Source organism: Aquarana catesbeiana, linkage group LG03, assembly GCF_042186555.1.
Source record: "Aquarana catesbeiana isolate 2022-GZ linkage group LG03, ASM4218655v1, whole genome shotgun sequence".
NCBI lineage: Eukaryota > Metazoa > Chordata > Amphibia > Anura > Ranidae > Aquarana > Aquarana catesbeiana.
Genome location: NC_133326.1, coordinates 678,015,187 through 678,041,111, shown reverse-complemented (window position 1 = coordinate 678,041,111; position 25,925 = coordinate 678,015,187). Strand labels below are relative to the sequence as shown.

The 25,925-nt window shown below is 43.9% G+C and overlaps 1 protein-coding gene across 1 annotated transcript in view; it reads right to left on the bottom strand.

Moving 5' to 3' along the window:
* CNTROB (centrobin, centriole duplication and spindle assembly protein) overlaps positions 1 to 25,925 on the bottom strand; it is a 101,366-nt gene that overhangs the window by 19,435 nt on the left and 56,006 nt on the right. The window contains exons 10-14 of the mRNA XM_073622926.1: positions 25,430 to 25,576; positions 20,937 to 21,070; positions 20,485 to 20,610; positions 11,488 to 11,629; positions 7,767 to 9,057 (exon numbers count right to left, since the gene is read on the bottom strand). Of these exons, the coding sequence (XP_073479027.1) occupies positions 7,767 to 9,057; positions 11,488 to 11,629; positions 20,485 to 20,610; positions 20,937 to 21,070; positions 25,430 to 25,576 (1,840 nt within the window). The remainder of the gene's footprint in view (positions 1 to 7,766; positions 9,058 to 11,487; positions 11,630 to 20,484; positions 20,611 to 20,936; positions 21,071 to 25,429; positions 25,577 to 25,925) is intronic.

Below are 25,925 nucleotides of genomic sequence, written 5' to 3'. Positions count from 1 at the left end.
TACTATGGGGGCACCCAAGCCACAGCTCCCTGTGTCTATTCAAACATGGAGCCACAGTTCGGTCCCACCTCCTCTCTCTCCTGATTGGCTGGCTGAATTTGAGTGACAGCAGCGGGAGCCAATCAGGAGGGAGAGTCCTGAATAACCGTTGCACTCATGCACATCGCTGGACAGAGAGGGGGCTAAGGTAAGTATTAGGGGGGCTGAAGGGGGCTGCTGCAAACAGGTTTTTTTATCTTCATACATTGAATGCGTGAAGATAAAAAAACTTTCTGCATTTAAAACCACTTTAATCACTTTCAGTTTTGGTCTCATGTAAGTAAACTGTTACCGGCTTAAACAAGCATTTGACCAAACCGATCTTGGTTTGATCAGATGCTTTGGAGGACAGAAGAGAGATCTGGGGTCTTACAGATCCCAGATCTCTCCATAAAGAGGAGCACTTGCTATAGGGGCACTTAGCAGGGGGGAGGAGCCAGGAATGCTGGCGGGGGACCCGAGAAGAGAAGGAAAACCATTGCACAGGGCAGGTAAGTATAACATGTTTGATCGTCTTTTTTTTGTTTTGTTTTTTAATCAGAACCTTTAGTATCACTTTAAACATTTGATGAGTTCTCTATTTTCTATTGTGAATAAAATATGGCATTAAAAGATTTGCAAATGATTGCATTCTGTTTTTATGTAGATTTTACACAATATCCCAACTTTTTTTGGAATTGGGGTTGTAGGCAATATGTTATTTTAAAATAGAATTTCGGTTTTAAATACAATGAAATTTAACTACCTACCGGACACTTTCACCCACTTCCTGCCCAGGCCAATTTTCAGCGCTGTCACACTTTGAATGACAATTGCGCGGTCATGCTACACTGTACCCGTATGGAATTTATTTTTTTTTTTATTTTTTTAGACAGATGGAGCTTTCTTCTGGTGGTATTTATTGACCACTGGGGTTTTTATTTTTTGCTAATCAAACCAAAAAAAGGATTGCGATTCTTCCCCCCCTCGCAATCTTAGCAAAGCATTTTCCCGATTCTATGCAGAGTTCTCTGCTCACAGCTGTCTAAAAAGAAAAAACAAAAAAACAAAAAAACAGGCAGCTGCCAAGTTTAATGACAACATAGACGAAGGTAAGCAGAAACACATAGTAACATTTCGTCCTTTTAGAGTACAGACTAAACCTATTTCTGACACTTGTTTACAAGTTAAAATCAGTATTTCTTGCTAGAAACTTACTTAGAACCCCCATATTATGATAAATAGATAGATAGATAGATAGATAGATAGATAGATAGATAGATAGATAGATAGATAGATAGATAGATAGATAGACATTTTCCGAACCGACTTTGGGGCACCGTATTTCGGGGCCACTTGGTGCTAGGAACCCCTAATTTGGTGTGCAAACCCAGTGGAGCCAGTGATACAACATATCCAAAGCTGGGGTTCCTAGCACTAAGTGGCCCGAGATACGGGGCCCCAAACTCGGTTTGGAAAATGTCATTCTCTGCTGCAGAAAAGTGCTTGACATTTTCCGAACCGACTTTGGGGCCCTGTATCTCGGGGCCACTTGGTGCTAGGAACCCTAATTGGATATCTTGTAGTGCTAGTTCCACTAGGTTTGCACACCAGATTTGGGGTTCCTAGCACCAAGTGGCCCCGAGATACGGGGTCCCAAAGTCAGTCAATTGTTCCATCTGCAGCAATGTCATTTCGCGACCCTTTGGGTCCAGAGACCCCAAATTTAGGCTGCAGCTGGGGGCATCTAGGAACCCTTAACTACCGAGTTTGAAGTTCGGGGGATCTATGGCTGCAAATGGGCATAATGAGGCTGCAAATGGGCACAGTGAGGGTGCAAACGGGCATTGTTGACCCTCTTTTCCACTTACAGTAGCTGCGCATTTCTCACCCTAGGCTTATACTCGAGTCAATAAGTATAATAGCAGGGACCCTAGATCAGAGGTAGGCAACCCCTGGCACTAGTGCCGCAAGCGAAGCCTCTTTTGCTGGCACTCCACTCCCTCCCAATCAGCAGAGCAGCGCAGGGAAGTGCCGGTGAGACACTAATGCATTCCAATTTCAGAATTCCCCACGCTGCACCTGCACTGAGGGGGAGACACTGAGCCCCCACACATTGTAAAAGATGAGAAACATTGTTTGGTTCACTAACTTTGCTGTAGCTGCGATCGTCAGCTTTTGTGATGGGCAGATGTGAAAAGGAGGTGTATTGGTGGGACAGATGTGCAGGGTGTTACAGTGGTGGGGCAGATGAGCAGGGGGGGTATATTGATGGGGCAGATGTGCAGGGGGGACAGTGATCTGAGGCATGAGAGTGCAGGATGTTAATTTCTCACTACTAAAGTAGTTTACATCAGTTACTTTATAAAAAATCCTTTTTGTGATTGAGAGTGAAGTTGATATTTTGTTATAAAATCGGCACGCTCAATTTCTTTGAAAACATTTTTCGGCACACTGTGCTCAAAAGGTTGCCTACCCCTGCCCTAGAGAATAAAATAGCGATTGTTGCAATATTTTATGTCACACTGTATTTGCGCAGCGGTCTTTCAAACAACATTTTTTGGGGAAAAAAACACTTTAATGAATGAATTAAAAACTAAACAGTAAAGTTAGCCTGATTTTTTTGTATAATGCGAAAGAGGATGTTACGCCGTGAGAATCATGATCTTTATTCTAAGGAAAAAAATTGTGATTCTCATTTTGGCCAAAATCGTGCAGCTCTATAAATAAATGTTTCTCTTTCACTGATGTGCGCTGATAAGGCTGCATTGCAGGCACTAATGAAGCAACACTAATATGCAGCACTGATGGGCATGGATAGGCAGCACTGACAGACATCGAGCCGTGATCCGTACTGATCAACCTGCGCGGATCGGGACACCCGCGATCCGCGGAGCGCTCTGTGGCCTCCGCCATAGGAAAGGCCGCAGCTTCGGCCTAGCTCCGGAGCGGCGGCCATCTTGGTACACCCGGCAGCTGTTTACCACGTGTAACAAACCGGCGTCATGTCTCCCCTCTGTGTACTGATCTGTGCAGTGGAGGGGAGAGTTCGGATGGCAGCAGTGCCAATACACTGCAATGCCCTGACAATACTCTGCAATGCCCTGACAATACTCTGCAATGCCCTGACAATACTCTGCAATGCCCTGACAATACTCTGCAAATGCCCTGACAATACTCTGCAAATGCCCTGACAATACTCTGCAAATGCCCTGACAATACTCTGCAAATGCCCTGACAATACTCTGCAAATGCCCTGACAATACTCTGCAAATGCCCTGACAATATACCCGCCAATACCAAGATTGTGAATATTACATTCATGGGGGAGATTTTTTTTTTGTTGATCCGAAAATGATCTGAACCGTGACTTCTGATCCGAGGAACGATCCGAACCGTGAGTTTTTTGATCCGTTGCACCCCTACAGGCAGCACTAATATTCCCGACACTGACGATCAGTACCCTGATTATTAGTGCAGATGTCCCCACCGAGGAATGACGTGCTGTCAGTGTGAGGAGAGGAATGCTAATAACCGGCATTTCCGGTTTACACTGTGATCAGCTGTGGTTGGATAGGTCATAGGCTCTTTACCGTGATGTGCTGTGTCAGAGGGACACGGGGCACCACCGATCCTCATGTCATGTGGCATCCTCCAAGAACAAGAGTGCCCCCCCCCCCGCCTACCTGTTATTTCACTATACGGCGGGCAGCAGTTAAAAAGCAGACAGGTAATTAGAAAATTTCAGGTGTAATTAAATTCTCTCAACCAACATCAACTATTTTCAATTCTTATTCTGCTAGCAATAGTAAATAGATAGGAAGGTATAATATATTTACTTGTTTTAATTTTTTTTTCCTTACATCTCATCAGTTGCTACCTGGTTTCTGGCCTAGGTCAAAATGCAGTCATACATCCCAAGACTCTTCATGGGCATTGTTTTATGCTTTCATCTGGAGGAGGGGTTTTCTCAGCTAAGCCCATCCTCCCGTCTGCATACCTGAGCTAAGGGCAGATGAATTCCAGGAAGTAAATGCTACATGGATTATGTGCCCTTACTTAACATGGCCAGAAATGCTAGGGGGTGTTTTTCAAAGTGGAAATAAAGCATGGAGAGACAGTTGGATGGGGGAGTTTGCTTTGAATATTAACCACTTCCCACCCAAGGTACATCATATGACATCCTGGAGTTTGAGTAGTGATAACTGAAATGATGGGTGCAGCTACAGGCATCATTCAGATATCATTTTTTTTAGCCAGTGATTCTGTGCACTGTATGAACAATCATAGTGGCAGTTCAGCCGCTTGATCGTTCTTATAGGTGGCGAGAGGGAACATCCCCCTTCCCGCCGCCCTCCGGTGCTTCTACCGGCTCGTCCGTGCGATCGGCGAGCTGGAGAACGAGAGAAGTTGAGCATAGAGATTTCTGGTGACCAGATGGTCCCCAGTCATCTTTATGACCCTTGGAGACCTGAGAGCGACGTTATGATGTCACGTCCAGACCGGCGGAAGTAAACAATGGCAGGAACGTGGCTGGAAAGACAGTTTATTTTCTGATCTCGGTCTTTCCAGCCTGAAGTAGAGATTGGGGTCTTAGATCTCCATCTCCATCCCCCCATCTCTCCATAAAAAGAGGACCTGTCACACACACCATTTCTATTACAAGGGATGTTTACATTCCTTGTAACATGAATAAGTGATTACAAAAAAAAAAAACTGTAAAAAAAAAAAAAGTAAAAAGTAAAATAAAGAATAAAAAAAATAAATAAAAATTTGAAAGCACCCCCCGCATGCTCGCGCACAGAAGCGAACGCATACGTGTTAAGTACCAAAGATTGACGCCATTCCACGAGTGCGTGCAATTTTAAAGCGTGACATGTTAGGTCTCTGTTTACTCGGAGTAACATCATCTTTCACATTATACAAAAAATTGGGCAAACTTTACGGTTTGGTTCGTTTTTTATTCATGAAACTTTTTTTTCTTCAAAAAAAAAAATAAGTAAGTGTTTGAAAACTTGCTGCGCAAATACCGTGTGACATAAAAAGTTGCAACAACCTCCATCTTAATCCCTAGAGTCTCTGCTAAAAAACATAGATAATGTTTGGGGGTTCTGAGTAATTTTCTAGAAATAAAAAAAAAAAAAAAGATTTTTACATGTAGGAGTGTAGTGCCAGAATTGGCCTGGATGGGAAGTGGTTCAAAATGAACTAAATAGCGTTTTCAATTTGTAGTGCCCAGATACAATTCTGTTCAGCTTTAAAAAAGCAGCCACTCTTTATGTAGAGTCACTTACAGCACAACTTCTACAGAAAACAATAGCCTCACATATGTGATCGCTGACTGTTATAGCTGCAAAAATCCATTATGTGCACCCAGCATCCAAAACAATACTGAGCTGGTAGAAAAACTAGACACCAAAATTCTGCATCCTTGGCAGAGAGTCCTTGGCTGGCCTGTGAGCAGTGGAACGGGTCGGGTTTATCGAACAGTAAAAATAGGTGTCTACTGTGAAGATTTAGTCTACGTGTCTCTTGGGATTCCTTGACAGGGAATGGTCTTACGAAGCTTTCAAAATGGCTGACATCTGTCAAAGCTTTGTGTTTGTAGAAGACAGTACTTTAAGCTCTTTAAGATGCGTAAGCTCTTTAAAGATATTTTCTTGCAATTTCACAAGCTATGTTTGTGATAAGACAGAAGGTCACAAGTAAGCAGATAAAAACAGCAGCAGTCAGAGAAATTACACTTTTGCTGCTTTAAATGGGATTATTAAAGCAAGACTAGCTATAACAAGGCTTTGGGAGAATCCACAATCCACACCCCTCCATATGGTGCAACAATTACAATGTCAGTCACATCCCCAACCACACTATGTGACAGGCTGTGCTCTCATGTATATGAAGTGTCAGGGATACCACTGGTCTCCAGTGATTGGATGGGCTTTGATCTCATGACTATGAAGTGTTGATAATGTCACTAGTCTCTAGTGATTGGATTGGCTGTGTTCTTATAAATACAAAGTGTCAGTGATGTCACTGGTCACTAGTGATTGGACGGGCTCTGCTGTCATGAATATAAAGTGTCGTTGATGTTACTGGTCTCCAGTGATTGGACAGGCTCTGCTCTCATGAAAATGAAGTGTTGATGATGTCACTGGTCTCTAGTGATTAAACGGGCTGTGATCTCATAAATATAAAGTTTCGGTGATATCACTGTTTTCTAGTGATTGGACCGGCTGTGTTTCCATGTGCAAGAAGTGTCAGTGATTGGACGGGCTGTGTTCTCATGAATATGAAGTGTCAGTGATGTTGCTGGTCTCTAGTGATTGGACGGGCTGTGTTCTCATGAATATGAAGTGTCAGTGATGTCGCTGGTCTCCAGTGATTGGACGGGCTGTGTTCTCATGAATATGAAGTGTCAGTGAGGTCACTGATCTCCAGTGATTGGATGGGCTGTGTTCTCATGACTATGAAGTGTCAGTGATGTCGCTGGGCTCTAGTGATTGGACAGGCTGTGATCTCATGAATATGAAGTGTCAGTGATGTCGCTGGTCTCCAGTGATTGGACGGGCTGTGCTCTCATGAATATGAAGTGTCGGTGAGGTCACTGATCTCCAGTGATTGGATGGGCTGTGTTCTCATGACTATGAAGTGTCAGTGATGTCGCTGGGCTCTAGTGATTGGACAGGCTGTGATCTCATGAATATGAAGTGTCAGTGATGTCGCTGGTCTCCAGTGATTGGACGGGCTGTGCTCTCATGAATATGAAGTGTCGGTGAGGTCACTGATCTCCAGTGATTGGATGGGCTGTGTTCTCATGACTATGAAGTGTTGAAGATGTCACTGGTCTCTAGTGAATGGACAGGCTGTGTTCTCATGAATATGAAGTATCGGTGAGGTCACTGGTCTCTAGTGATTGAATTGGCTGTGTTCTTATCAATACGAAGCGTTGGTGATGTCACTGGTCTCCAGTGATTGGACTGACTGTGTTTTCAAGAATATGAAGTGTCAGTGGTGACACTGGTCTCCAGTGATTGGATGGGCTGTGATCTCATGACTATAAAGTGTAGATGAGGTCATTGATCTCTAGTGAATGGACAGGCAGTGTTCTCATAAATATAAAGTATCTGTGATTTTACTGTTGTCTAGTGATTGGACCGGCTGTGTTTCCATGTGTACAAAGTGTCAGTGATTGGACGGGCTGTGTTCTCATGAATATGAGGGGTTGGTGATGTCACTGGTCTCTAGTGAATGGACAGGCAGCGTTCTCATGAATATGAGGTGTTGGTGATGTCACTGGTCTCCAGAGATTGGATGGGCTGTGTTCTCATGAATATGAAGGGTCGGGATGGCACTGTTCATTGAATTGATATTAATAATTTACTACACTGAGATGGCTCTGCTTGTATTTTTTTTTTGCTTTGATTCATCACACAGAGTCGCTTTTCAATTGTTCATCTGGCAGCTATCTACACATTATATTTGGACCAATATGCACGTTTAACTTTGGACTTTTGCATTGTTTGAGCTACTGATTTTCCTCTCATTCCCAGAGCACCACATTCTTTTTCTGTTCTTTAGTGATTGGACAGGCTGCATTCTCATGAATATGAAGTGTCCGTGAGGTCACTGGTCTCTAGTGATTGGATGGGCTGTGTTTTCATGAACATGAGGTATCAGTCATTGCATCGGTTTCTATTGAATGGGTTAGAGGCACTCATCTAAATATCTGTTTTAGGTGTACGACTTACCAGTTCCAGACATTGTTCTGTCTGGGAGGGGCTCCAGAGGGAAAAATCCATGATGACTGCTAAAACTTTGACTCAACTCCTCCATTTGCAGAGGGAAGAAACTTTCTTCTGGATCTGTCATCCTGTGACTTGTCTGGAGACTCCTGGATGACTGTTCTCTATGACCAGGATGGATTCGTATCTCCTGATTTGAACCACTGATGTGGTCTTTATATATGGGGCTTAAATGGGGAATGGTCGATGTTGTCTGTGAATGAGCCGTAAAGTTTCTGAGCTCCTTCAAATAGTTTTCTTCATCCACAACCTTGGCTCGCGCATGACTGGCACAATTTTGGTTACTAGTACTGTCTTTTATCACATTAGGTTGACCATGACCACTAATAAAAGAATGACCACTGACATCTCGGAGGTGGCTTCTTTCAATTTCATTAAAGCTTGTGTAACCCATGGTGGGGTGATGGTGGTCCAACATGGCTTGATGAAGCCAGCTTTGGCTGTTGCAATCTTTAAAGGTCACCGACTGGCTATGGCCACTGATATCCCTGAACTGGCCACTACTGGTAATATTTAGGTCAGTAATCGATCTCTGGTTCAGATCCAGGTTTCCACTCTTCATGAGCTGGCTAGATAATTCTTTAACATAATCATCAAATAAATGTCTTCTACTGAGTTCAACAGCCACATTTGACTTGAGCAGGTCTTCATCAATGTGTTGGAAGTCTTTATCAATGTGTTGGGGTTTGTCATGGCTTCTTGACTCACAATGACCACTGTTGAGAAGACTTCTCATACTTGTAGCAACTGTTTCCTGGGCTTTGGCAAGTTGCCCAATATTCTCCTTAGGCTGGCTAATTCCTATAAGAGGTTGGCCACTAGATTTGTTGATGGTGGTTTTGTTACAAAACAGGGATCCATCACCCATATATCTGAGACTGGGTTCCTTGTCCTCCCTCCCACCAACAGGACCTTGGCTTCTCTCATTCAAGAGATGGCTAAAGTTAATCAAGTCTGAGCTAACGCTCTCTTTAAGATGTCTACTGCTGGTAGACCTTTGGCTAGTCTTATTACTATCTTCTAGATGTTGGCTATTGTTGAGCTCTAAGTGGCTACCACCTGCTTTGCGGTGGCTGCTGTTACTGCTGTTGAGGTGACTGGTTCCTATCACACCTTGCCTCGTTTTGTCGCTAGTCTCTTCACCATAGCCCCCTTCTCTGGTCTGTTTACTGGACCATTGCTCGGTAGGTTCTGTCTGCTGAAAGGGAACAAAGGATGATGGGGCTATAGTGGGAGCCTGTGAAAAGAAAGGATGTGTTATGGACTGCATATTGCAAATAAAAGGGCTTGTAATTAGACAGAAGCTTAGTAAAATGCCAAAACACCAAAAATTTAAAAGATATAGTTTTATTCAAACATGTAAAAAAGACAAAAAGTTAAAAACCATATTCATTAGCAATGAACAGTCTACAAAGTAATAATATACATGCATAAAAGCATAGTGGATCGATGCGTTTTGTCTGTAAATTGCGTCTTTGGAATCCATATCATATCTTCATATTGGAATATGGTAACCGTCAAAAAAAACATCACAATAATATAAAATAAAATGTAATATAATAGACCCACAAAGGAGGTCAAACACAAAACAAAAAACAAACAAACCATATGACCCAGTTGTTGCACACAGAAGGTGGAAGGGAGAGAAGAAAAACATACGGACACTGCAAAGAAAAAAAGTTCAGTGTACGTGTGTTTCTCTTCTTCTCTCAGTTCCACCTCCCGTGTGGCACAACAGGGTCATGTGGCTTGTTGTGTTTTGTTTGACCTCCTTTGTGGGTCTACTGTATATTTTATATTATTGTTAAGTTTTCTTTGACAGTTACTATATTCCAATATGAAGAAATGAATAGTGGATCCTGAGGAAGCAATTTACAGGCGAAAAGCGTCATTCCACTATGCTTTGATGCATGTATATTACTTCGAAGACTGTTCATTGCTAATGGATATGGTTTTTAACTTTTATCTATTTTAAATGTATGAATAACAATATATATCTTTTAGATATTTGGTGTTGTTTTGACACAACAAAAATGCGCATTTTCTATTGATTAAGGAATGGTGCCTTGATATTTCTCCATCAGGGTCTTCAACCTTTCATTATCTCAGAAACTTAGCAAAACCCTGCCTAGAGATTAAAAAAGGGCTTGAAATGTGGAAACTATGCCCAAAAAAAAGGAAATAATAGGGCAAAACACTAGTCATCAGTATTGCCGGTGGCCCCTGGGGCTGATCTTTACCCATTACTGACCTACCATTTTTTACTAACATCTTGTTCCACGCTGTATCTCTGTTTGGAGGCAGTCTCTTAGTAGAGGACTGCGTTTCCTCATATCAGACCTGTCCCCCATGACAGGTAAGGGATTAGTTAACCTCTTGCCGCCCGCCCGCAGTCAGAATGGCTCTCCTGCACGAATCGCCGTAGCTATATGGTGGCGGCTTTAAGGGGTACAGGGGGTGCAGGCATCGCGTCACTGAGGAGCCAATGCACGTGCCCGGTGGCCACGATGTCAGCCGGGCACCTGCGATCGCTCCCGACAGAGCCAGAATGGGGATGTGTGTGTATAACACATCCCCGTTCTGGCAGGGGAGAGGAGACAGATCGTGTGTTCCTAGTATATAGGAACAGCGATCGGTCGCCTCCCCCAGGCAGTCCCATCCCTCTACAGTTATAACACACTGAGGGAACACATTGAACCCCTTGATCGGCCCCTAGGGTTAACCCCTTCCCTGCCTGCGATATTAATACAGTAATTGGTGGCTATTTTTAGCTCTGATCGCTGTATAAAGGTCACTGGTCCCAAAAAAAATGTCAGATCCGTCCGCTGCAATGTTGCAGTCCCGATTAAAAAAAAAATAAAAATTACCATTACCATTACCGCCATTACTAGTAGAAAAAATAAATAAAAATGGCATAAATCTATCCCCTATTTTGTAGACGCTATAACGATTTTTTTTTTTACCAAAAATATGTAGAAGAATACATATCGGCCTAAACTGAGGAAGAAATTTATGTTTTTTTGTTTTTTTTTTTAATTTGGGATATTTATTATAGCAAAAAGTAAAAAATTGTGTTTTTTTTCAACATTTTTGGTCTTTGTTTACAGCGCAAAAAATAAAAACCGCAAAGGTAATAAAATACCAACAAAAGAAAGCTCTATTTGTGGGGAAAAAAAAAGGACATCAATTTTGTTTGGGTACAACGTCGCATGACCGTGCAATTGTCAGTTAAAGAGACGCAGTGCCATATCGCAAAACATGGCCCGTCAGGAAGGGGGTAATTTCTTCCGGGCCTGAAGTGGTTAAAAAGCAGTTGAAGGGGTGGAGGGAAAACAGATCCACAGAATAAACGAAGCAGAGAGATCCTTGTACTGCAGATCCTCAGGTACAGTGTCCTCTCCAGCAGAGAAACAGAAGCACAGTAGTGACATTACCAAATCTAACTCTAAATCTTAGGTGATCTCACACTGCAGATATACAGAAGTCCCTAAGCACAGAAGTGCAATACTATTTTTCAAGAGGAATTAAAGACAAGGGAGGTAGATTTTTCAGAGTACTGCTAAATTGCTAGGCACAATTCTCTTTGGGTTCACAATAATAAACCAAAATTTACACTTTTTTAATTTCAGGTCCATTTTAAGATACATTTTTAATAAAAGGAACGAACCTTCGAGGAGAGAACTTGCAAGGCCTGGCTCCAGTGGCTCTTCATGACCTCCTGGAGCTGGGTTAGCATATCTGCTCTCTCAGTTTCCAATCGATGCAAAGACCGAGAGAGTCCCTGACAGCGTTCTTCTGAGTGAGATAACCTATAGAGAAAAAAACAGAAATAAAAAAAATGGAAAAAACAAAAAACTAGGGATGCTATTACATTACAAGGTGAATGAGAAGGGAAAAAAAAAAAGAAAAAAAAAGCAGGGAGAAGGGAGCTATGAGTCTGTCCTCCTCCTGCAGGGTAATACAGACAGAAGGGGGCTATGAGTCTGTCCTCCTCCTGCAGGGTGATACAGACAGAAGGGGGCTATGAGTCTGTCCTCCTCCTGCAGGGTGATACAGACAGAAGGGGGCTATGAGTCTGTCCTCTTCCTGCAGGGTGATACAGACAGAAGAGAGCTATGAGTCTGTCCTCCTCCTGCAGGGTGATACAGACAGAAGAGAGCTATGAGTCTGTCCTCCTCCTGCAGGGTGATACAGACAGAAGGGAGCTATGAGTCTGTCCTCCTCCTGCAGGATGATACAGACAGAAGGGAGCTATGAGTCTGTCCTCCTCCTGCAGGGTGATACAGACAGAAGGGGGCTATGAGTCTGTCCTCCTCCTGCAGGGTGATACAGACAGAAGGGGGCTATGAGTCTGTCCTCCTCCTGCAGGGTGATACGGACAGAAGGGGATCCATGCCTGACGAAGGTGCCCTGTGTGGCTCCGAAACATTGCACCACTTTGTGATGTGATCATGCAATAAAAAAATCAGTTTGGACGCTATCTTGATTCATGATATTTGCCAGCACATATCTGCATGGATTCCTCATGCAGGGTGACACAGAAAGTAGAAGTATGTAACTGCATTTGTGAAGGAATGTGATGTAAATAATAATAATAGTAATCTGAAAATGTCTATTTTCTTATGTGCATACATATTTTTCTCCTTACTCATTATATAAGTATACAGGTTTGCTCTGTTCCTATATTTTCTCAAAATGGCGGGTACCCCCTGCATCCCACACATCAGAAGAACGCGGAACTGAAGATAAAACCAAGGACAGCCAGACCTCGTTATGAAGATTCTCCATTTTCTTTTTCTATCTTAACCAATGAGATGTACCTATTAGGCTAACATAGCAATGACGTATTTGTGTGTATAAAACATTAGCACCGCCTTGAATAAATTAGAAGTGTAAGAAGTAACGGAGCTGAGCGTGTCTCAGAGTGTTTACTTTTATATGCATGCATATCAACACTTTCAAATTAGAGACAGCAGCAGATAACCTTGGGCTCGATTGGAGCTCTTAATCATTTCCAGATGGTGCCGAAACCCGGGACCTCAGGCTACAGTCGACGCTATACCGCGACAAGCATTCGGGCGTTAATTGATTGATAAGAGGGGGTTTGCGCAGCCCTAACAGTACCGGTAAGTTTGATTTATATTCTTACCACTGTACGACTTTCTTATCTTTCGGTTGACGGCTGGATTCTGTCGGTATGCTGAGACTGTCTTAGAGGCAGGTATTTCCTTGCCTGAGGTTGTTTTAACGAACCTGCCAATGGGTTTCTGCTGACTGTATTTTTTGTTCACTGTCTGCCATTCTTTGGGCTGCGAAACTCAGCAGTCTAAAAGTGCTACATGTGTGAATGGGTAGTCTCATCTCCAGATGAGCTTTCGGCCTCTGGGATGAGATTGTTTCCCTTGTAGCAAACCTTTACAGACGGGTTACTCTGGGTTCGACGAACCTTTGAGGGTTATCTCAGCTGCTGGCTTTGCAGTCTGAAAGTGTTACAGATGTCTCACCCCAAGACGAGTTGTCGGCCTCTTGGTGTAGAGCTGTAAAAAAAACATCTATAAACGGCTTTATTTTTGCAGGGTGGTCTGCCCTTGTGGTTATCTTAGCCTGCTGAAATTTTGCAGTTCGAAGAGTGGCAGGTGTAATGTCCTGTCGTGAGTGTATTTGTGGTTTACTGTTTGCTATACACGAGAGGGGTTGGGGACTGGTTAAGGTCGGAGGGGGGGCTGCCCGGGGGATCTGTTAGGTCGCGGGCCGTTGCTCCTCACTACCCCTGACGTGTTTGTTCTTGTTCTGAGATTAACCGTACATTACAGGGTTATAGCAAACAGTAGAAGCTAGGAGCGCAGTATGTGCCCCCACCGAAGGAATTTGTTGATAAAGAACGCTGAGAAAAATATTAACCCCTTGGTTGTATGTATTCTCCTCTCAAGCCGTTAGCCGAGAAACAGAAAGTGATATTGTAAAGAAAGTGAGATTGTAAAGAAAGTGATATTGTAAAGAAGGAGAGAAGAAGATGTTGAAATAGTTAACAAAGTTGAAAGAAGTGGCGAAAGTTATGTTGCTGAAGAAACAGGGAGAAAAATCCTGTGTGATAAAGAAAATTGGATAAAGGAAGTTAAGAAAGATGGCGATTGTATTATGTATGTGTATCACAGAGCTGATGATATGTTGGAACTTGAAACAAAGGAGGGGAGGGACAGCACTGCCCTCCGTCTAACAACCACTCCTTTCTCACCACCCAAGCACAACCCACTGTGACAACTCAGCCCGGCGGCCATCTTAGTGCACCCATGCCTTCACTTTCTACCCAGTCCAGTGCACTTCCTGCCGGCGGCCATCTTGGTACACCCAGTAAGCTTAAACAGCCTGTACCCAGCCCTCCCTGTTTTAAACCAAGATGGTTCATACCACACACCTGTCTTCCCCAATACGGGAGCATCACATTCCCAGGCCGGATATGTTAATGATGAAGAAGCATCTGAGTGGGAAGCCCAACAGCAGGCAGCAAAGCCACCCACTGATTTAACCCCCAATCCGGCTCCAGACTCTCAGTTCCGAGAGGATCTCAAACACATGCTGGCAACCGTAAGGAACAGTGCCTCTTGCCAGCCCCCGCCCCAACAACAGTCTCGGTTACCAGAAGGGGCACCAGTGATGTGTGTCGCTTTTACTCTATCACAAGCAGCGGCCTTAGTGACAAGTCTGCCTGACCCAGAGAAGCAGCCAATTCCCTTCTACCACAGGATAGTGCAGATACAAGAAACTTACTCAGCTGCCTGGAGAGACTTGATCAGCCTATGCCAAATCAAAGCAGGATATGTCTTTTGGCCAGTCATGCAGATGGCCTTCAATGATGCCTGCCTGACAAGTGCCACTTCCTACACCTCAGGCGTAGAGTTCTGTGCACAACTCCACGACTGGGCAAAGGAGAAGTTGACGGATCAAACCACCACAATCCAAGATATTACCCAAGATAAAAGGGGAGTCTGTGAAGAAGTATCATGCTAGACTCATAAAGGCACACACACACATGTTATCAACTGCTTTTGTTTCAGGGCTCAGAGAGGATATCAGAAAAGGCCTGATGGTGGCCCGCCCTGAATACCATTCAATGAAAATGTCTGATTTATTGTTGGTGACCAGAGGTATAGAAAATCAAAAAGGTAAAAAACCAACGCCCCTCATGGTAACCCATGACGAAGATCCCGCCTACACTAGTCCACCACCACTGCCCAATACCAGGGAAAGGATCACCTGTTACAACTGTGGGAAACGGGGTCACTTCAGAAAAGAATGCAGAGCCCCAAGATGTCCCAGACGAAAAACCTACCACTTTCCTCATTGACAGGGGTGCAGCCAAAAGTGTGTTGAGGGCGGTGAACCTGCCTAATAATTCTTTCTTTTCCACTATTGATGTTTCCTGCGTAGGAATGGATGGGGTGCCCCGCTCCAGTCCACTTCCTGATTTGCTTTCCAGATTTGTGGTGTCCTCTACATGTCCCTTGAATCTACTAGGAGCTGATGTGTTGTCCAGACTACATGCCTCAATCAGGACACGCCTGAAGGGGGGATGAAGTTACATACTCCCCTATCTTTAGAAGGCTCATCTGCTTTGTGTTCTCTGCCTCTCCTGATGACACTTAATGAAGCAAAAACTTCAAGTTCAATACTGCAGGAAGTACTTGACAGAATCCCTGCGTGCCTATGGTCCACAGGACCGGAAGACAACGGTCACTTAAAGGTGCCACCAGTTTCAGTCAAGCTAAAAGAGGGCGCTTCATTGCCCCGGAAACCACAATAACCCCAAGAAGAGAATCCTAAAAAGAGAACCAGGTACTGTACCTACTGTGGATGCCTTTGACTGCAAAATACCTCACAGAGGTGGACCTTACAAACGTTTTCTTCAGTGTCCACCGTCACCCCTCCTGCTGGTACCTTTTTGCATTCATCCACGGAAAGAAACGGCAACATACCTAAACAGTTGTGCCACAAGGGGCACAGAACTTTCCAAGCCAGTTTGCAAAAGCTATGGCTATCATCCTTGACACATGACAAGAGGAACACCCGGAAGTGATTCTCTTCCAACATGTTGATGACCTTCTCCTTTGTGCAGCTGACTTACCCCCTGTTGAAGTCACCTCAGAAAGCCTGTTGTGCTATCTTGCCAACCAGGGCTGCAGAGCCTCAAAGCCCAAATTGCAGTGGTGCTCAACACCTGTCATTTTCCTTGGACTAATTTCCTAGTGCAGAGCATGGATTCCAGAAGCCTTCCTACTGATGCTCTGCAATCAGAGCCTTCCAGATGTCTCCTGAAGAAATATCTAAAGTTTGAAGCCTTTAAGTGCGCCACCCCCGGCGCTAGGGCTCCCAGCCTACGGCAAAACGCTCAAGTTCTTTGTATCCGAACGTCTAAGACATGCTGCAGGTGTACTCACCCAATCACACGGCATCAGCCTACGCCCCATAGGATATTATTCCTGTCGGCTGGATGCGGTAGCAAGAGGAGGCCTATTGTGTCTGCGAGCTGGATTTGCTACATAAGCCTTGCTTGACAAAACTTTGAACTTGGTCCTCGGAGACTGCCTCGTTGTGCTTGCCCCCCATGACGTTGTTGCCATATTCAACCAAGATCCAGCCGAAACACTTGTCCACTACCAGACACTTGAGACTCCTGTGTTCTCTCCTACTGGACAGCATTACTCTATTAAGTTGTCAAACACTGAACCCTACCACCCTTCTTCCACTTCTCGAGGGGGGAAAGGAGGAGGAGGAGTAGAGTCTTGACTTGTCACCCCATGACCACACAGGACACGCGGTCACCATTGAAAACACTGTTCTACAAGCTGAAGCCTTACCACCGGTGATGTCTACACAGGAGGCAGAGCTGTAAGCACTTACTACAGCATGTAAATGGGCAGAGGGAAAAAGAGCCAACATTCATATGGACTCAAGATATGCTTTCAGCATTGCCCATGATAATGGTGTTATCTAGGACAGAGGATTCCTGATGGCTGCAGGAACACCTGTGAAAACTTGATTGATGCCTTGCTTCTCACAACCCAAGTGACTATTATGAGTAAAAGCACACGACAAACTGAACTCAAAAGGAAGCTTAAGGCAATCATCTAGCCAATTCAGCTGCCAAACAGACAGCTGGTAGTCCACGGGAAGTGGACAGCAGGGTGGTAGAAGAAGACCACCCTGTGCTTACCTTACAGACTTTCCCAGTGGACAGAGTTTATCTAAAAGAACTACAGGAAACAACAAGTCCGGATAAGAAGGAAAGCTGGAAACGGAGAGGAGCAACTCTCAGAAATGGACTATTCGAGTGCAACAAGAAGCCTTGTCTACCCAGGAGTATGTACCCAGCTGTGGTGCAATGGGCACATGGAACTGCCCACTTGACAAAGACTTTTATGAACTCTCTTATCAACAAGTGTTGCACCAAGAGTTACTTCACTGACCGACAACTTCTGCAGATCATGCATTATCTGCACCAAATGTAACCCAGGAAGCACAGAAGAAGCACCTGGCAAAAGCCCTATACCCCATTCCAGAGGATGCAAATTGATCATTCTCAAGTGCCAAGAAGTGGCAGATTCGAATACGCCCTAGTGGAAGTGGTCATGACTGCCAGGACCACAGCTAAGAAACTACTGAGTGAGATAGTATGTAGATTTGGGGTCCCAGAGGTGATATTGAGAGATCAGGGCCCAGCCTTAACACCAACCCTTACTAAAGAGAGTTGGGCAGCACTGGGGGTTCAGTTGGCACTACACAACCCATACCACCCTCAAAGTAGCTGGAAGGTAGAAAGGATGAATGGGACACTAAAAACAGGATGTTAAAGATGGCCCAAGAGACTAACATGAGTTGGCCAGACAGTTAGCCCATTGCCCTGTTCAGTATCAGACACACCCCCAGGGGAAACATGCCCTATCCCCTTATGAAATTTTGTTTGGTTCAGCTCCCAGACTTGGTTGTTACTTTCCACAACAGTTACAGTTACAGTCTGATGTGTTGAATAATTATGTAACCACATTATCACGAGAATTAACCTGAATGCATGTCCAGGTGTTTTCTTCCATTCCAGATCCTGAATTACATACAGGAACACACCAACTACTGTCTGGAGATACTTGAGCCAAGTTATGATGGTCCATTCCAAGTTTTGCTGACCTCAGCCACCTCAGTCAAGTTGGCCAGGAAGAACACCTGAATGCACGCTTATCACTGCAGGAGAGCGTGTTTTCGGGTGCTGCATATCCTTTTTCTGTTTGATCTAGGGGGGAGGGGCCCAGGAGGTGGCCATCACAAAAATGATAACATAATTACGTTTTGGTGTAACTCTTCAGGTACACGTGACCACCTTTACCTTAGATTACTGTGACATAGTACCTTGTCCGTTTGACCCTTCATGGTGATGCCATTGGTACAGTGATATCCCTGACGGTAAGGACATATATGTATGCCACACAGACAGTTACTGGGGACAGAGTTGTGGTTTCTGTGGGAGCCAGTGGGTTGGAACACAGGGCCAGACTGGGCGACCACAGAGTGCATTAGACAAAAAAAAAAAAAAAAGATGAAAATAGAAAGCCCCATATCCTAACCAAAGATACCCCTGATACATACACTGACCCAGCACACAGTCAGAGGAGGAAGCGAGCAGCTCTCTCCGGAAGCTTTGATCCTCATGTATACATACATGTCATAGGGGTTACAAGGGGGGTCCCTGATGAGTTTAAAGCCAGGGATCAGGTAAAAGCTGGTTTTGAGTCTTTGATCCCCATAACAACTGTCAGCAAGAATGTAGATTGGATTAACTACATGTCATGGTTATGCAATAGAGTTTGTCGATCAGCATACCTGTTTCCATGTGTTCATCTCTAGAGACCAGCTGACCCTCACCTGACTGCTTTTGTAACCTCTCCTCTAAGTATGGCCCCACCCCAGGCCCTATCAGGGAACCCTATATTAACCTGTGCACTGCAAGCCAGCAGTGCTGATCAACCACTGTGTGTTAGCCTCTGTGTGTACTTGCTGTGTTTCATACATCTGATTCCTGTTACCAACTTTGGCGTGTTCCCGACCATCCCTGTTTGCCTGTGACCCTGATGTTCCAGCCTGCTGCCTCCTTCCTCTTCTCCTGTAGTCTACCGTGAGCGTGAGCTGTGAGACCCCGGGGGCCGCGACCTGGAGCCAGACTGCAGCGCAGTCCATCCTTACCATTAAAGGCTCTGGTGAACACCTGCTGGCTCTTAGACTCCGCGCCCTGGGGAATCTATGCTCTAGCTCCCAGTGGGATCTGTGTCAGTGATCCAGTAGACCTGATTCCTGAACCTCCCAGGGTTCAATCCGCAGCAGTCAGCCGTAGGGTCTACTACCTTGCGGTGCACTCCTGATCCCAACGGTGTGCATCTGTCACCCAGCCTCTAGGTGACCTGACACTACACATATTATAACCAACAGAGATTTGTAAATTACACTAAAGATGCCCTCCAGGGAATTGCTTACCAGTTAGCCCCCACTTCCTACATGACATTCCAGGACCTGATGGTCTTAGACATGGTGCTAGCTGGGAAAGGAGGTGTTTTGTAAAATCATAGGAAAAAAACGGGAACCTGTTGTACATACATTCCTGATAATACTGGCCCAAATGGTAAGGTTACTCTAGCTATAAAGAAATTAGAAGATCTGTCACTGGAGTTGAAGAAGAACTCAGGTATCACAGACCCATGGGATCAATACTTCAGCTGGATGAGTGGGTGGCAGAAGGTGCTCGCCCAGATAGGGGTAACGGTATTAATAATCCTGGTTCTTTTAGCCCTGATTATATGCTGTATTCTACCTTTTGTAAAAAAGTTAATGAACAAGGCTGTAGACAATAGCACATCTACATTTCTCCACCAAGAAGAAGAGGACCACCTTATGATGGAAGATGACAAACCCTTCACTCCTCTACAGTCACTCCCTGTCCATAACCTCACAATCCTATAGGGTTTTAGGGATAGATAGCGCCTGACTGCACCTCTCCAGCTGTATCGAGGAGGGAAGTGAACAGTTGCTGCCCAATTCTATATACAGCCTAAAAGAGTTGCTGAGGAGAAGGGCCAGGCCAAAGTGGGACCTTTAGTATTAGGGACAGAAAAGAGAAAATAGTCATTTTAGGGGGGATTGTGAAGGAATGTGATGTAAATAATAATAATAGTAATCTGAAAATGTCTATTTTCTTATGTGCATACATATTTTTCTCCTTACTCATTATATAAGTATACAGGTTTGCTCTGTTCCTATATTTTCTCAAAATGGCGGGTACCCCCTACATCCCACACATCAGAAGAACGCGGAACTGAAGATAAAACCAAGGACAGCCAGACCTCGTTATGAAGATTCTCCATTTTCTTTTTCTATCTTAACCAATGAGATGTACCTATTAGACTAACATAGCAATGACGTATTTGTGTGTATAAAACATTAGCACCGCCTTGAATAAATTAGAAGTGTAAGAAGTAACAGGGCTGAGCGTGTCTCAGAGTGTTTACTTTTATATGCATGCATATCAACACTTTCAAATTAGAGACAGCAGCAGATAACCTTGGGCTCAATTGGAGCTCTTAATCATTTCCATAACACATACTGCAAAAGCAACAACGCTACTTACTTGTGCTCGTAGTCCAAGATGATCTCACGGTGACGTCTCTCTCGCTCCTGTAATTCTGACTTGAACTGTGACAGCTGGTTGGACAGTTCAGTTTCATGCTGCGAAGCAAGATCCAGCAACTGTTTCCTGAGTGCCAAAAAAAAATAAAGATATAAAAATAAAAAAATGGCAGATAAACTCCAATAAGCTTTAAATCAGGGATTCTCAAACTACGGCCCTCCAGCTGTTGCGGAACTACATATCCCATGAGGCATTGTAAAACTCTGACATTCACAGACATGGCTAGGCATGATGGGAATTGTACTTCTTAAACAACTGGAGGGCCATAGTTTGAAGCCCCTTGCTTTAAATGAACCAGCTAATTGATTTTTGTAGCTAAATTACTGGCATGCATGCTGGCACCTTGTACCTAAATGCGTACATCTTAATATGAAATGACATCTATGTCATACCTGTGCTGTTCTCTCACATTGCACAGGTGCTGAGCGCTCTCTTCATGGAAAGCTGCCAGCCTCTCCGCCATCTCCTCTTCTGATCGCATTTTGTGTTCGCTCTCTAATCGCACCTTCTCCGACTCATTACGCGCCTGCAAAGCAAGACATGTTTAGGACAAACTTTAAAAACACAGAAGAACATCATTAGAGTAGATGTAAACTTTAAATAAATGACAAACTGGCAGGGCCAGCACAAGGGGTGGATGGGAGGGACAGCTGGCCTGGGCGCAATGGTTTGCTGCTGTAGGGACGGGGGGGTGCCTTCCTTCCTGCTACAAGGCTGACAGGAGTAGTGACAAGGACATCACTACTCCTGTCAGCCCAGCGCTGGGAGCAGTGAGAAGAGAGCTGGGATAATGTACAAGCTGTGTTCTCTCTACCCACTCTTTCCTGCCATCAGTGTTCACAGACATAGAGGAGCACTGCACTGGTAGGAATGAAGAGCGGGGACAAAGAGCACAGCCTAGTGCAGAAGTGTCCAGGAGAGAGTCTGAAGCTCCTCCTTCCTGTTAGCGCAGTCCTCCTGTAGCCTGTAAACTTAGCTGCCAGCTTCTGCATTCAGGTGCACAGACAGCTTGGGACTGTTTCTTCTGTTACCTTAAACCCCCAGCTGCCTCCTCTCTACACTGGCAGCAGAAATTGCAAGTGGGGGGCTGATAAGAAACCCAAAGAAAAAAATCCTGATCTATCAGTGCGCACCTGTACCACTTTAAGACCAGGCCTTTGCTGACTCTTTTTGATTACATGTAAAAATCATCTGCTTTTTTGCTGGAACATTACTTATAACTTTTTTTTTAAAAAAGTGTGTGTGTGTGTGTAATATATATATATATATATATATATATATATATATATATACACACACACACACACACACACATACATATATATACACACACACACACACATACATACATACACACACATATATATATATATATATATATATATATATATATATATATATATATATATATATATATATATATATATATATATATATATATATATATATATATATATATATATATATATATATATATATATATATATATATATATATATATATTTATTAGCAGAGGCCCTAAAGAATAAAATGGTGGGTTTTGCAATTCTTTTATGTCACACAACACGGTGTTTTGAACCAGCCAGATAGGAGGCAAAGCATTTTATCTTGTCTTGTGGTGGGCCTGCATTGGAATAGCTGCCCAACACAGTCCTACCGGACCTAGCGTGAATCTCTGCCGATTTCCATAACCAATCAAGTGCAGGAAAAATGTAATTTTTTTTTTTCCATTTTCCTTGCACATGATTGGGTATTCTTTACAAATTGAAGCTTTATCACATTTACATTTGGAAAAGGAAAAAGGAGCACAACTGCACTTGCAAAGTGCACAGTCTTTTTGCCTTTAGTAAATCCACCCCTCTGCATATTAAACAATTACCAAATACAGGTTCTCTCAATTTTTTTAATCCTTTGTTGCATTTCAGTGCTCTTGATAAGCCTCTTTGCAGCCACTTCCTGTCTATATGAGCACAAATAATGCATCTCAGGGCAGGTTTCCTGATGGTGAAAACAGTAGATCATGCCTGAGCAATGCATGTTTAAATATAGACCATGTGACATGGAGACAAAGTGCAGTCACCCTCTAACAGGAAATACCTTCACAAAAAACCTTCATGACAGGATCAATTTTTTAATAAAAGCTTTACAATGAAAACAACTGAAAATCTTTTAGAATTGCTTCTCATGTTAAAGTGGTTGTAAACCCGTTTGTCTTACTTTTACATATAGGTAAGCCTAGAATAAGACTTACCTACAGGTAGTGGAAATATCTTCAAAACGTGCGCCGTTTAGGAAACCTTTCACTTGTCGTCATCGGCGCATGCGCTGTGAACAAACGTACCACCGTCCCGTTTCTTCCCCAGTGTGTGCAGTGACTGGCGGCTCCCGCACGCATGCGCGAGAGTGACATCACGCGGCTCCGGCCAGTCACAGACCCGGAGTCGGCCCCAGAAGGAAGAGGGGCGGAGACGGACGTGGCCTGCACAGCGCGGGCTTCGTTTGCAGGTAAGTGTCACATAATGGGCTAGTATGCAATGCATACTAGCCCATTATGCTTTTAATTTTCAGGGAGCAAAAGAGGAAGTAAAACCCATCGGGTTAAGTTACGTACTGACGAAACCGGTCAAATTTACCAAACGTGACACACCACTTACGCTTGCTACGCAGCCCTGTAGCTGCGTTCGTTGTGTGATTGTCCGCATAGACCCACATGTGGCTCATGCGTTTTTTTTAGCCTGTTTTAATAAATTGTTGGCTTATTTCACGATGGGAGCCTTCCATTCATTTTCTTCCCATTTATGGCACTAATGGTCTTCAATGACCAATCTTCATCCGAGGGTTCATCTAAATCCATCCAGTGTCCATGCAGTGACAGCGTTCCCGATTTCCAGCACCTGGACCAAGCTGTGATCGTGCGAACCTTTCTGGCATGTCTATGAAGTGCTTTTGACTCCTGTAATGGGAGTCACCACAATCTGGTGAGTAGGCTGTGTGGCCGGAAATGGTGGTGGATTACTGTTCCCTTGATGTTTGCCGAATAGGAGGAGGATTTACCCAGAAGTTTTAAGAAATTTACATTAATTTTTGAACACTATTTGTTTTTGAATTTTTTTGCTTTCACTGCTTGATATGTCAACACTTTGATGCTTTCCAATGCTTTTTGATTGGACTCTAGCCGAAAGTTATTTATGGCTGTCACTATTGACACAGTTTTTCCTACATCTTTGTGATTATTACTTTTCGATTGCATTTTTATGATTGTTATTTATATATTTGCACTTTCCCTCTAAAGGTAGCGCGGTTTGTAATTTACTTAACCCCTTCCCGCCGAGGGTACGCAGATGTGCGCATTCGGCTTTCCGGGGTTATACCGGGATGATGCTCGCAGCTGCAGGCATCATCCCGGTACCGTTGTTTAGAGCCTGTGATCGGCTATCCAGATTTAACAACCGATGCGGCTAAAAGCCGCTCGGCTGTTATACCGGAGCAGCGGGAGGGGACGTCCCCCCCCCCCCCCTCCCGCCGCTCTTACCGGGCCTCCCGTGCCATCGGAAGGCCCGGTGACCAATCGGGTGCCTCCGGCGGCTGGGGGCGGGTTGGTACGAAGCTGTGGGTGGCTTCGTTCCAGCCTTCTAATTGTAAACGCGGAAGCGACGTCATGATACAAAATAGACGGTATTCAGAATCGCCGTTTTCGGCGATCTGAATACTGTGAAGTGCAAAGGAGGGATGAGGGGTCTAAAAGACCCCCCATCCCTCCATAAAGAGTACCTGTCATCACCTATTACTGTCACAAGGGATGTTTACATTCCTTGTGACAGCAATAAAAGTGATCAAAAAAAAAAAAATTTTTAAAACACATTTTATAAAAATAAATAAAATAAAAAAATTTTTTTTAAAGCACTCCCCCCCCCCATCCCCACGAGCTCGCGCAGCAAAGAAAACGCATATGGAAGTTGCGCCCCCATATGTAAATATGTGTTCAAATCACACATGTGAGGTATCGCCGTGATTGTCAGAGCGAGAGCAATAATTCTAGCACTAGACCTCCTCTGTAACTCTAACCTGGTAACCGTAAAAAAAATTTAAAGCGTCGCCTATGGAAAGTCTTAGGTACCATAGTTTGTCGCCATTCCACGAGTGCGTGCAATTATAAAGGGTGACATGTTTGGTATCTATTTACTCGGCGTAACATCATCTTTCACATTATAGAAAAAAATTGGGGTAACTTTACTGTTTGGATTTTTTAAAATTCATGAAAGTGTCCCTTTTCCCAAAAATTTGCGTTTAAAACACTGCTGCACAAATACCGTGCGATATAAAATATTGCAACAATCTCCATTTTATTCTCTAGATTCTCTGCTAAAAAACAGATCTAATGTTTGGGGGTTCTAAGTAATTTTCTAGCAAAAAATACAGATTTTAACTTGTAAACACCAAATTTCAAAAATAGACTTAGTCATGAAAGGGTTAATTATTCTCTTTTTAAATGGGGGAGATGTTGATGTGAAGAGGAGGACTGATGACACTTATGTAAAAAGAAGGGACTGTGATGTGAAACATCTGAGACACAGAACAAAATTTGAGAGTCAGACCTCTGCTGGAAGAAAATTTTACTGATCGGACCTCTGTGAAGGTTTAGTGATTGGGTTTGCATTTACTTTAATCCTGGCCTTTAGAAAGTAGATAAAAGGTTTGGACATTATTTAGAAGCACTGGGTGGACATTATTTAGAAGCACTAGGTGGACATTTAGAAGCACTAGGTGGACATTTAGAAGCACTAGGTGGACATTTAGAAGCACTAGGTGAAGGGGATGGGGAAACAATCTCTCATCTCTTTTACTAATTTTGCAGAACAGGAGAACGAGTCTGATTGGCCATTACCTTCTCTAAGTTGAGCTCCATCAGCAAAGTATCTCTCTCTCTGTGCGATGTCTGCAGTTCTCTCTCCAAGCGCAGGACATCACTCTGCAGGGAGGACAGAGCCAGCTGCAACTGCTGAGACTTCTGGATCTCCTGCTGGGTTAGAACCTGTGGGAAAAGGATTTGAATGGCACAGATTAGTGGATGAGCAGCCTGGGCGCTCTTCAACTGCTGTGGAACCTCAAATCACAGCACGACCTAAAAAAGTTGAGATAAAGATAACAGCTGCATAGGAGTTTTTATCATTTGAGGCTAAAAGGTTTGGTCTAGGCCCATCACACAAGAGCTGGAGAGATACAGGAAACAGACATAATGTAGAGAGGGGAGTACAGGTCAAGCACTTTAACCACTTCAACCCCCGGAAGAATTTACCCCCTTCCTGACCAGAGCACTTTTTGCGATTCGGCACTGCGTCGCTTTAACTGACAATTGCGCGGTCTTGCGACGTTGCACCCAA